The 13020-nt window shown below is 39.9% G+C and overlaps 1 protein-coding gene across 2 annotated transcripts in view; it reads right to left on the bottom strand.

Annotated features, from left to right (window-relative positions):
* LOC128454411 (solute carrier family 12 member 7) overlaps positions 1-8601 on the bottom strand; it is a 33155-nt gene extending 24554 nt beyond the window's left edge. The window contains exons 1-2 of one of the 2 annotated variants that reach the window (XM_053437816.1): positions 8113-8601; positions 7781-7992 (exon numbers count right to left, since the gene is read on the bottom strand). In XM_053437816.1, the coding sequence (XP_053293791.1) occupies positions 7781-7901 (121 nt within the window). In that variant the 5' untranslated portion in view covers positions 7902-7992; positions 8113-8601. Of the gene's footprint in view, positions 1-7780 lie in introns of both variants that reach the window. The other variant, XM_053437817.1, reaches the window with a different exon arrangement.
* Between the last annotated feature and the right edge of the window lie 4419 nt (positions 8602-13020).

Raw genomic sequence — 13020 nt, 5'->3', positions numbered from 1 at the left:
CATGAATGACGTAAGAGGCAGAACACTGGAAATACCCTAACCCTCCGTTTCATAGATGACTATTTACCCATATTGTCTCAACACATTATCTCAAAGATAGCTTGTGACACAGCGTGATTCAAGTACACTTAGTCCAAAAGAACAAGTTCAGTTTGATCAGTATCAGAGAAATGGTACTATAAGATGTGATCCCTGATCTGTACAAAATCCTGTTTTATTTTTCCTTTTTTTTTTTGACCTATTATTTTTTTGACAATTTATTGTTTGCCTCTGAGATTTGTTTTCTCAGTTTCAAACCAATACATCTGACTGTTTCCTGACCTATACCCAAAGAGCACACTGGTGAAACAGTAGAAATAAACATGGGTACCATCAACAGAGCAATATTAAACAGTAGCTCGGTTCTAATTCAAATGCAAATCAGGATAGGCAAATTTTCCAGTCAGGTGCCCCTTAACACATTGAAGTGTTGCTGTGCAATAAGGATAGTAACCAGGCTGCCAGAAGAGGCCAACACAACTTGTGATGTTGGTTTTGGTTTGGAAAAAGTGTGAAATATAGAAAAAGCTATACAAAAAAGACAAATTAACACATAGCTCAAATATGACACAGGAACACTCAGTATCTGTCCTGCAACAGTCGCAGTTGACAGATTTACCATTTGCCTGCACAGAATCCAAATTTCTAAAAAGCGTCCTGTGCAGTTATCACAATAACCAGCAGAGGTCCATATATCATCATCTATAACAGCACAGAGTCTTGGAGGTTCAGCTCATCAAGTACAACACTGAAAGAAACATTAAGCGTGGCGTTAAATGAGTTACGTATGTGACTGAACACTATGATGAATTTGGTTTATTGTATATAACCAGTCACAGTTCCCTCCTGTATTAACAATCCAGAGTGATGCTTTTCTGTAAAATCCTTGCTGACTGGTGAACAGCACTGTAGGTGTGTTCCGTCTTGAGAAATATGAGTCATTAATGATTCTTTGTTTCTACTGTGCCTTTGGCTTCCCTTTAAACACGGAGAACCAGTTGAGTTGGTAAACATGGTCACTGTATTGATAAAGGACTCCTCACGCTTTTTGTGGGTATGAAGTAAAATAAAAATGACTGATGCCATTTTGAGGTAGTAGTAGGATGTGGAATGTCAAGACTACTTGACTACTCAGTAGATTTAAAGAGACCTGCGTCATATAGGGGGTTCAATAGATATAATTAAAGTAAGGCAAAGGCCACAGAGTCAATGCACTCTGTAGTGAATCCTTCACCCTAAACGTGCAATCTACAAATGAAACTGAACTTTAACTAAAAGTAAACTTCCTCTCGATCACGGGAGAAGTGCTGCTACTGGCAGAAGATATATAATGATTAACATCCTTTTCCTCTTTACAGTAGTGAATTAGCTGCAAGTGTTCAGTGTTGAATGTCAAGGGCAAAGCACGCGGTGATCTAGAAACTAAACTGAAGAACAACACATCAAGACATTTACAGTTTGTCTCATTGATCACATTACAGTTTTTCACAATTGTTAACACACAAAAAGCTAAAATTCGGCACAATTTGCACAACCTTCACTTCATGTACCAATCACTCGACCCAATTTGGCACTACTTCATACTCCCTTATCTGCATTATACTCTGACTTTCATTCTTTACACTCTGATGTCAATTACACATCACATTGTTGTCAAAACACTACACACAATGTCCAGTTGTTGCACACACTTCTCAAGTAAAATCTCAAAGCATCAACCTACAACCCACAAATACTCAAATCTCTAAACATTCAGGTCTGTTGAGCAATTTCACAGCATTTACACAGCCGAACAGGAGACTGAAATTGTAGATATGGTTCGTGAGAACAACTCTATCACACTCAGACAAATAAAAACTAGGATCCTGGCTGACCATGCTACATTAAGAAACGTCCAGACCGTCAGCCTCTCTACATTGGAGCGTATTCTTCATAGGAATGCCATGTGAATGAAACAAGTGTTCAGGGTCCCATTTGAACGGAACACAGGCATGAAGGAGTTATGGTGAGAGTTTGTGCTTGTAAGTACCAACATTCAGCACTGACACATGCATGTATTGTACCTGTAATCCAATATTGTTCCTTTTCTACAGTGTCTCACTGTAGCCCACTGTGTTGACCTCTCTGTGTCCATACTGTAACTTGCATTCTCATGCTGTCTCTGTCAGCGGATCCAGGAGATAGATAGATAGATAGATTACTTTATTCACCCCCAAAAGGAAATGAAGTCGTCATAGCAGCCGGTACATTTGAATACAATAAAATACAATACAATAGAGTAAAATAAAAAATATTGAGGTAGAAAGCCTCACACAGCTAATGTGTTGTACCAGTACATCTTTATTGATGAGGTGGGATTCAACCTGGTGAAGAGGAGGCGATGGGGCAGAAATGTAATTGGCCAGCGGGATATTGTTGAGGCCCCCGGCCAGCGTGTCCCGGGAACATCACACTGTGTGCTGCAATGAATCACCATGGGATCTTGCACCGTCATGCCCACCTAGGGGCCTATAACGCTGCCCGTCTCCTCGTCTTCCTGGATGGCCTGCATGACCTGCTGGTACCACCTGACCAGACAGATGACCCACAGCGGATCGATCACGTTGTCATCTGGGACAATGTGAGCTTTCAAGTGTGTGAGTGGTTCCAGGACCACCCACATTTTTCCGTTCTATACCTTCCACCTTATTCTCCTTTCCTGAATCCCATTGAGGAATTATTTTCAGCTTGGAGGTGGAAGGTATATGAACGGAACCCACAGGACCGGGTCCCACTGCTCCAGGCCATGGAGGAGGCCTGTGGCGACGTGAGTGTCGAGGCCTTTCAGCATTTTGTGTGTGAGGTTTTTAGTTTTCTGTGTGCAGTTTTGAGAAAGCCGTTATTGTTTTGAAAATCGTGTGCTAACAATTGTGAAAAACTGTAATTTTTGTGTATGGGGGTGGGGGGGGGGGGGGTCAGGCCGGTGTACAGTACTGTACTGTTCTCTATGTGTACCGAAATAAACTTTTTTATGCTGCATATGTGTGCTGTTTTATGTTTGACTATGAAAAAAGTAGGCCTACACTGATACATTTTACAAAAAGAGAAATGGCTCATTCTCCAGAGTCACTGTCATTCATATGGTGTGTTCCATTTTGATGATTGTGTTTTCAGTTTTGCACTTCAGTGTGCTGTAAATGCTTGGTAGTGTGCAAGCAAATGCTTAGTTGTGTGTTCTCAATGAATGGTATGTGTGTGTCATTTGAAAAAATGGCTGTGTGTACCAAATGAAAACACGAGTTCCATTTTGTGAACAGGTAAGAGATTTGATATCAAAGAGTCATCTTGCAAAGGGAGTGTCAGGTTTAGCATTTTGTGTGTGATGTTTTCAGTTTTCTGTGTGCAGTTTTGAGAAAGCCGTTATTGTTTTGAAAAACGTGTGTTAACAATTGTGAAAAACTGTAAGATAAGAAAGCTTTGCTAGACTTTAAAGGCGTGTATGCTAACATAGACCCACCAGAATACTATAGCATTGTCACGTCGTTAAAGGATTAGCTGGTTATTTTTCCACAGTGACGTCTTTATACTGGGGGGGGGGGGGGGGGACTTACTGCAGAGACCCTCAGGGTTTTTGTCATGGGGACAAACTATCTAGGTATGAAACGATTATCTTGTACCATTAAATCTTTAATTACTGTAATTACAATGAGGATTTTGTTGATACAGTCCAGCACCAACCAAAGTCAGCAGGTTGTTGATATGCAGGTGCAGCAAGCACAGCATTTCTTGAGTGTTATAAAAATAACTGTCAGACGGAGCAGCAGGCAGGTGGTGGCTGTAACAGCAGGATAACTGTTAGTTATCTCTGGCCAAAGCTAACAAATGCTAATGTCTAAATGCTGTTGTTCTGGGAATAATGAAAATTCCATTATCAATTTTACTGACAATATATGATGTCAATATAAAACTTGGTAAAATGAATAAGGGTATCAGTACTTTTTGAATATATACAGCACATTTTGACAATACTGCGAAAATACAGATAACAATGGAAAATGTGGTCATTGTTATTGTGATACAATATATATATATATATGGTGGTTTAGGTTGGTGGTATTGTTGTGGTTATGTTGCTGCTGTCACAGTCTAACACCTTGATGTTGATTCAAGAAAAAGGCTTTCTTTAAATATTTGATTAGCAAAAAGACCTTTATTCAAGACTTGCTCGACCAATAAAGCCTACCCTGATAAGTAATATCACAGTACAAGCGGAAAGTGGGACAGCATGAAACATGATAGACTTTACAGGTCACTGCTTTGGAAAATGATTGTAGTAAGATGGGAATGTTTATACTGATGACATCTTGTCTACTCTGCACTATCAGTATGTGCAGTCCTCAATGTGTCCTTTTTGAGCACGGTATGTTCTGTGAGTTCTGTCTATACAGAAAAAAGAATTAATTAGGCTTTCGTTAGGGATATTCTGGTTTAACAATATTAAACTAATTTGATAAATACTACTCAACCTGTCAGTTGTATAAATCTTCTGAGACTCTGGAGGAGCTTTCTCTATTGTTTGTTTGCAAAAAAAGTAGTTGGAGTGGTGATGTGAAAAGAGGTGTGTAGGCTAATGGACAATACGAAGGAATGTTCTAATGGTCTGTATTTATATACCATATCGTGATGACTGCTCAGAGCACATAACCACATTCACCCACACATCAATGTAGAGCATCTGTGTGCAGTACTTTATCTATCATACATCACTAACAGTCGACACATCCGTCAGAGGCAATTTGGGGTTCTTGCCCAAGGACACTTTGGCATGCAGAATGGGGGAGACGGGGATTAAACTGGCGACCTTTTGGTTAGTGGAACACCTGCTCTGCCTCCTGAGCCAAAGACACCCACCGGGGTTTGACAAAAGTACCCCATTGAGTTGCATTATGGGAGATGTATGGTCTACATTGTAAATTTTCCTACTCCATGAATGAGTGGAGTACCCTTTTTACATCTCACCAAAATTCTAAATGCTGCTATACTTAACAGGAATAGCTTTTAGAATTACTTCTGCTGAGACAGCTCTAGGAAAGTGTAGAACAAAATATTTGCATTAACAAAATCTTGCTCTTCTGAGAGTATTTTACAGGCTTTACTGTTTAAACTTTATAAATATTGGGGAAATGTTTTATTTTACCTTTAATTTCCTGGAGTCAGCACTGAAGATTTATCCCAGATACCAACACACTGAGAGCACAGCATTCCAGTGAAACAAAAAAATGAACATTGACGAAGGGAAGTAGCATCAAATTCCAACCCCGATGCTGATAGTACGTTTACAAGGGTCACATGGTGTTTTGAGGAACTTTGGCTTTAGTGAAAAACCCAATAACTGACTTGTGTTCAGACAGGTATAGAGATGAGGGCCATAAAGAGGACCACACTGTAGTTTCCTGTTGCTTACCAACACCTGTCACACCACAGATGAAGCTGCTGATGTTTTTTGCCACTTGATACTCAGTCTTTAGACAGAACCATGTGGTATTTACAAGGTGGATTTATCTAGGTGCATTAATGTTAGATTATATTAAATGCTAATATATGTCATTCTGTCTAAAGGTAACATTACATGCAAACCTCTGGACTATTGAATCCTCACCCATCCAGCACATAGACTAATAGATGAGTGGAAAGAGAATAAGACCAGACAATACATCGTCAGATTAATAATTATCATGTGTCTGCACATTTAAAATCATCATCTTCATTGTCTTCTAAGGAAAATACATATCTAACCCGTGAGATGAGTTGTCTCATCACTGGAAATGAGCATCTGATCTGAACTGCAACATTCCAGTAGGTTGTAAACTGCCTGAACAAAAAGCATACTGATTTTCTGCTTGTAAATAACTTACATGGTGAGATTTGTCCTATTTTACGTATTTTCTATAGTAGACTAGAGTAGTAGGATTAATCTATTCTCTGGAAATGGTGACTTTAAACCTTAAAGTTAAACTAATTCATATAGAAGTAGCCTAATTATTTTTCAACTACATATACATACTTATGTGATAGTGCTTGTTCTTTCACACATCCACTGTAAACGTGAACCCATCTAGACATTAACAAGAGGAGCCACATGTGTGAAGGCAAATGTCTGAACCGGTTGAACCGCACACTATAGGGACTTTTATCTTCCAAAGCCTGACAACAAAGTCTGTGTAACGTTTGTTTGAGCCAAAGTGTAAAAAGACTTGAGGCAGAGAATGTAATGGACGGCTTAAAAACAGGATTGGGGGAACTGATGACCAGCAACCTCAAGACGGTGGGGAAGGTTAGTCAGGCCCTCGAGAGAGAAATTGCCAATAAGGGAACAAGCAGGTATTTAACAGGCTACCAAACTTCTCACAGAGAAAATGAGATTTCAGAGGAAAAGAGGGAACTCAAGCCAAACTAATTCTCCTTTCTCATTTGTCGTCCCTACATTTTCACTTTGCTGTTCTGTTCTTAAAACTCTGTACAAAGAACAGAAGAGCATTGTTGATCCACCTTTATGCCGGCAGTACAAGTAATCACAAAGCAGACTCATTCTGAAAAACAGGTAACATCGATGACTACAATCACACACGAGGCAGAATTATGTTCCATATGTTCAGGGTAAATAAGCAAAGTTGACATAATGATTTCTTGACTTCTTAACAATGCAGTGGAATCTAAGTATATAAAATGCTTCTGATGTAATCTGGTATCCCCATTTTACAGTGTCTGAGCGGCCCTCTGCCTCTTCCAGCTAAAAATAAACTTTTAGATTTCTCCTCAGTTCATATCTGTAAATAAAAAGTACCCATTCTTTATGAACACGTGTTTTGGCGATTCAGTTCTTTATTCAACATATTTAAATGAGGCACTGGCTTAATCCATTCATAAGGCAGACAGCTTGCAGAGTAACTAGCTCATAAAAAAGTCTGTCTCAACCAAGTGGCAACCTTTGGTCTCAACTTTTGAGTGGTGATAAACCTAAACAATAATTATCTACTTTAACCCATTGAATGTATTCATTGTCTTGATTCCGTTATGAATATTATAGTTCGACAGACAACAAACAAAATAGAGACATGCATAGATAAAGATGAAGATGGCCTGCAAATGATAAACATGAGTTTCTTCGACAAACAAGTAAATGAAGCGGAGAGCAGAAATTCAGATGACAGATTATGTCAAGTATGTAAATTTTCTAAAGGCAATGTGCAGAATCTACACTTACTTCAGGTGTTATGTATTTAGTTCAAATTACAGGGTTAAATAATCTGCTTTAAAAAGTATATAATTGGAGCATTACAAAAGGCATATCCTAAGTTTCACATTCTAGGTTTTATACTTTTATGATAGACCGCCTACACTGCTCAGAGTTACACTGACTTAACTTCAACAACTCACAGTTCCTCGTCTCTGACTCCACTGCTGCTCTGCAAGTTTCAGCTGGTTACACCGTGTCACGCTTACAAACTCACTGTGTGTTTGTTCATGCAAAGTATGTGCCTGCCATAACATGCATCTGACAACTATTTGTGTCAGCGTGCTTGTGTTTGTGAAATTACACAATGACACATCACACCTCCACGTTTTAACTCTTGACTTTGTCCCATTGCATGCTGGGATAGGATCAAGCTCACCTACGACTCCAAACAGGAGGAATGAAGTATTTTAAGACAACCTCCCCGAGGATATAGACTTTTAGACAAGCTGAAGAATGTTGTCCTACCTTGTAAGTTGTCCTCATTGTCTTCCTCCTGAAAGATCTTGTCCAGACTGACAGCGGCTGCTGCGATGTTGCTGCCGGCCGCTGCATCCTCCACTGGCACTACAGTGAAATTAATGGGCATCTTGGCGTTTTACTCTCCCGTCAGATATTAAGACAAGGTCTCAAGAGGCAACTGCCCAGGGAGGCTGTTAAAAGCTGTTGAACATTTACTCCTACAGAGAGGAGGAAAAAGGTATCTGAATTGAGTCAAATGGAAGAAGTAGAGGATAGAGCCATATCAGGGTCCTGGTGGAATAGTTTAAGATTTAGCTTGACCACAACATGGCACTCACTTCCAGTCTGTTGTTTCCTTTTCTCTCTGTAATGTGATCCAGTACCCTCAGGGTGAAAGTGCCGCCTCCTGCACATGGGGCAGGCCAAAGTCCTCCTGTATCTCTCTCTCTCTCTCTGTCTCTCCTTGTTCCTTTCCCTCTCTTTTCCCCCCACTGCCTCAAGACTATTGCCCCATGTGACCGTCTATTTACCATATGAACAGAGCTGTAGTCCACATGAAGAGCCCTACAGCTCCTCCCTCCGCCCTGGCCGTCCCACTTCTCTCACTCACACCTTTGCAGTGCCAAAAGGTAGAAAAACAAACTCCAAAGTATGTGGAAGAGAATCCACATGATCAATGAAATCCACTTTGACTAAAAAAACTATAAGCTGCCTCATATTTATCCAGGTTCAAGTCCTTTCTTGTATGTTTTTTGGCTGGGGTTATATTCTCTGATCTCCCTTCAGAACTAGTTTCCGTCTCTGGTTTGGGTGTTACCTAACATGGGTGTTACCTTTCCCACAATGCATTGTGGGTAGCAGTGAAGTGCTGATGTTTAGCACAGAATGGCTCTTCACGCCCTCATGCGTACACGCATTGTGCCAGCAAAGGAAACACCTTGAAAAACTAAGAGACTACTTTCCTTTTTGTACTGAGCACCAGTAAAGATTACAATAGACAGTCACTGGGGGGGAAAGACTGAGCTTTAAATAACAATGAACACAAGTAAACAAGAAGTGTTTTCAGCCTGTGGGAAGGATCATTCTATCTATTGTCACCTCTGTGCAAGGTAGCTAGGACATTTATCCTTCTGTCTTTAACATCCTACAGTAGCCTAGTAATAGTGTGCATATTATGCAGTATGAATGTGTAATATAGCTGGTATAAGTTGAGTAATACCACAAATGCACTACTACATTAAACATGACTGGAATCCATTTGAGCGTGAATTTTTGGTTGTTGCATACATGATCTGTGTGAGTTTATTCATTGCATTTTTACACAGTAATGTTTTCCACACAGTGTGTAATGTCACTTAAAGAATAAAATAGTAAAATTGTCTTAGGGTTCCTGAATGTATCAAAACAATTGCTCATCCCTTGCAACCTTTCTTCTAAGTGGTGAACCTCAGCATAACGCCAGGTAGATACATAAGTTAGATTTTATTATCTTTGTTTAAGTTAACTTGTTCTGCATTACCTTATCTCATCTTAACTTTTGGCTTTAATATTTGTATAGTGAGACTTTGAGGCTAGCTAAGCCGTTATTTAAGCCTAATTCATTAGCTGATATTCTTTTACTAAACTATTCCTGAAATGCTACAGAATTACTTAGTTATTAACGCAGTGACTTTTTGGATCAGTAACTTGTTATGATTATCCACAGTGGTGGGATGTAATTTTTTTTACTTTGTTACTGTACTTAGGTTATTTTTTAAATATATTTGTAAATTGCCTAAGTAGATATATTTTTATTTTTTTACGTTCACTCAAATTGCTACATTTAGCCTATCAGCAATTATACTTGTACTGTCTACTAGACTAAATATTTCCACTGCAATCCATTACATGTTCTTTCTTTTTTTTTTTAAGGGGACATATTATGCCCATTTTACCACAGTTGATATGGTTCCTTGGGGTCTTAATGGAATGTCTGTAACATATTTTGGTCAAAATACCACAAGGATCATTTAAAACAGCACCTTTTTACCCTGTCTAAAACAGCCCTCCTCAGATTGACCTGTTTTGAGTGCAAGCAGTGGAATTAGCAACCCATTTCGGAAACAAGACCGGGGAACTGCTGCACTAAGAAACGATAATGTAAGCACTTTGACCTACAGTATTGAAGTTATCCCTCAAAATACTTACCCTCATCAATGCTGCTAAAAACTGTAATATTGATAATGTTTTCCTGCACTTGACATCTATTGCATGTCTGTCCGTCCTGGGAGAGGGATCTCTCACATGTGGCTCTCTCTGAGGTTTCTACGTATTTTTACCCTGTAAAAGGGTTTTTAGTAGTTTTTCCTTATTCTTGCTGAGGGTTAAGAACAGAGGATGTCACACCATGTTAAAGCCCTATGAGAGGAATTGTGATTTGTGAATATGGGCTATACAAATAAAATTTGATTGATTGATTGACCTGCTTGGTGTCACTTTATTTCAGCAAAAACTGTCCTTTTTACGCGTCATCAACAGCCTTTGTCTGTTAGTTCACTGTGTGTAAGGGAAGCCGGGAGAAGGTAAACAAACAATTAGTGCTGTCAGTTAAACGCGTTATTAACGGCGTTAATTTTGTTATCGCGAGATTAACGCAGAGCTGCCAACTCTCACGTGTGTGTGTGTCCTCCCAGATAGCGCACCGGTCCGGCGGCTCCGCCCACCGCCACCGCGCAGTCGCTCAGAGAGATACAGTGAGATCAGAGCTCGTTCACGTGAAGTCGGTCACGCTCAGTGACTGACTGCCTCTTAACTATGGAAAGAGTGAAAACACAGAGTTTCTCTAGTCTCAGCTGATCAGAGATCAGCGCCTCAGCGTCTTGATCAGAGCAGAAGCTGCATTTGGTTTCTACCGAGCTTCAGTATCTGTGTTCGCCTCCAGTCTGACCTGCTGTCGCTTTTTGTTTTAATATTTCGCCAACTAAAATATATATTTTTTAAGCTATTAGGCTGCAGCAATATGTTTGTATTTATTTAAAAATAGGGTGCTTCTTGTTTCATACATTTTCCTCAAAAGGCTCAAATAGCCCTACAAAGTTCTGTGTTTAATTTATTTCAAAGTAGGCCGACACTTGCCTGTGTATTTTGTTTGTTTGTTATTTTGTTGCTTGTCTGTTTGAGTAGCTGACTGAAAGCAAAGAAGTAGTAGGCTTACCTTTTATTGGTAACCTAACTGTAATGGTTCATTGTTTCTGAAATAAGAGGCCTGAATGCTATGTTCACAGCAAACTTGAAAAAAAATATTAAGCCATGGTTTAGCTGCACTATAGGCTGAGTCCTTGTTTACCTGAAATATGCACTTTATAATTTTATTTTGTATCGCCCTGTTTGGCAATGTTGTTTTTCAATAAAATAAAACATTTGCATAAAGCAAGCCAATTCACTTTTCCATGTTCATAAGAGCATTAAAACGAAAAAAAAAATTATGGAAAAAAAAATAATGAAGGGACATTTAGAATAGATAAAAATTTACGATTAATCGCGAGTTAACTATGAAATAAATGCGATTAATCGCGATTAAATATTTTAATCGTTTGACAGCACTCCAACCATCAATGACTTCTTCTGCATATATAGAACTCTTTAGGCTTCTCTAAGCTCGTCTTCCGTTGCACCACCTACTGGTCTGGCGGTGAATTGTTTTAAGCACCGACAGTGTTCCGAGAACCATAAATGAAAAAGAGTCAGTCCGATCCGTCCGTCTCCCTGTGCGTAACGGACTCTAAAGACCGGCGCACTCTGTGTTTTCACGGGCCAGCAAGCGCAAGAGCGCTTCCGAGCCCCTTACGTGCTTATCCTTTCCGGAGTCGCATTTCCGGTTTAATGCCCCATAATACCGGCAGAAACAACGGAAGATTTAGAAGAATGAATATGGACCAAATAGAAGAGCGTTTTGCAGAAGAGACCCGAAAGTATGACCACTTTTATAACCCGTCACTGACTGGCAGATTTGTCCGCAAGAAAAAGGCTACGAGGAGCCGCAGTCGCTATGTAAATAAACAGTCGACGACGACTGCCACTCTAAGGCCGTCTTCAACAACAAATTTTATTCCGCCCAGTGTTCTGGCGGTGAATTTCTTTGTAACACGCTCAACGCTTAGAGAAGCATGAATGACAACAAGGCGGCAGCAGCAGATGCAGAGCCCCAGAGAGTAGAGAACAGAAGGCCGATGACGAAGCCGGGGAGGAGAAGGAAGGAAAGGGCACAGAGAAGAAAGAGTGAGTCTCAACCAGAAAACGAGTTTGTCAACTCGTAACGCTGCGATATTTCACATTTATCTGTTTATATGATCCTTACCTCTGCTGGATAACTGCAGACTGCTCCTCATGGTCACAGTGTCGCATTTCTACAAGATTACATTACATTACATTTCATTTAGCTGACGCTTTTATCCAAAGGGGCATACAATAAGTGCATTCAACCCTCGAGGGTACAAACCTGGAAAAACAAGAATCAAGAAAGTACAATTTCTTCAAAAATAAAGCAAAACTATAAAGTGCTATAAGTAAGTGCCATTTAAGTGCTACTAAATTGTTAGTTTCAAATTTTATTCAAGGTATAGTTGGAAGAGGTATGCTTTTAGTTTGCAGCGGAAGATGTGTAAACATCCTGATGTCTGGATGTCGATGGGGAGCTCATTCCACCATTTAGGAGCCAGGACAGCAAACAGTCATGATCACACTCATCCCCCTCTTTACGTAGCTGTCAGACAGATGTACCAGTTTCTTGCAGGATACCAGGAGGAGGAGACCACGATGGCATCAAGAAACTGTTACCAGTTCAGTCCGCATCTGAAAACTCAAAGTGCAGCATTGGCTGTGATGCTTTTACATTTACATACATTTCAGAATAAGGCTCACATTATATTTTGGCTTCCGAACAAAAATAAATTATCTGAAGTCCAGAAAGATCTGTTTACCTGTAGCAGATTAAGATTTGGATGGATTTACTTTTAAAATGGATTTACTTTTTAGTCAAATCCTATATTTTTGCAGTGCTCTCTGGGAAGGCTCAACCCTCAACCCTTCTTTGGCTCATCGACGAGTCAAAGAAGGGTTGCACCTGTACCAGGTGCACTCTCTCTATTACAAATGAGTGGGAATGTAATATAATTAACTTGTCCCAGTTTTGCCATATGAGGCCCAGACATCCTTGCACAACATGTTTTAGCACAGTGGGCTGCAGGTGAGGCCAGATCCCCGTCGTT

This window comes from Pleuronectes platessa, chromosome 13 (genome assembly GCF_947347685.1).
Source record: "Pleuronectes platessa chromosome 13, fPlePla1.1, whole genome shotgun sequence".
Classification (NCBI taxonomy): Eukaryota; Metazoa; Chordata; class Actinopteri; order Pleuronectiformes; family Pleuronectidae; genus Pleuronectes; species Pleuronectes platessa.
The sequence above is the reverse complement of the archived record's forward strand: the minus strand, read 5'-3'. Positions and strand labels throughout refer to the sequence as shown.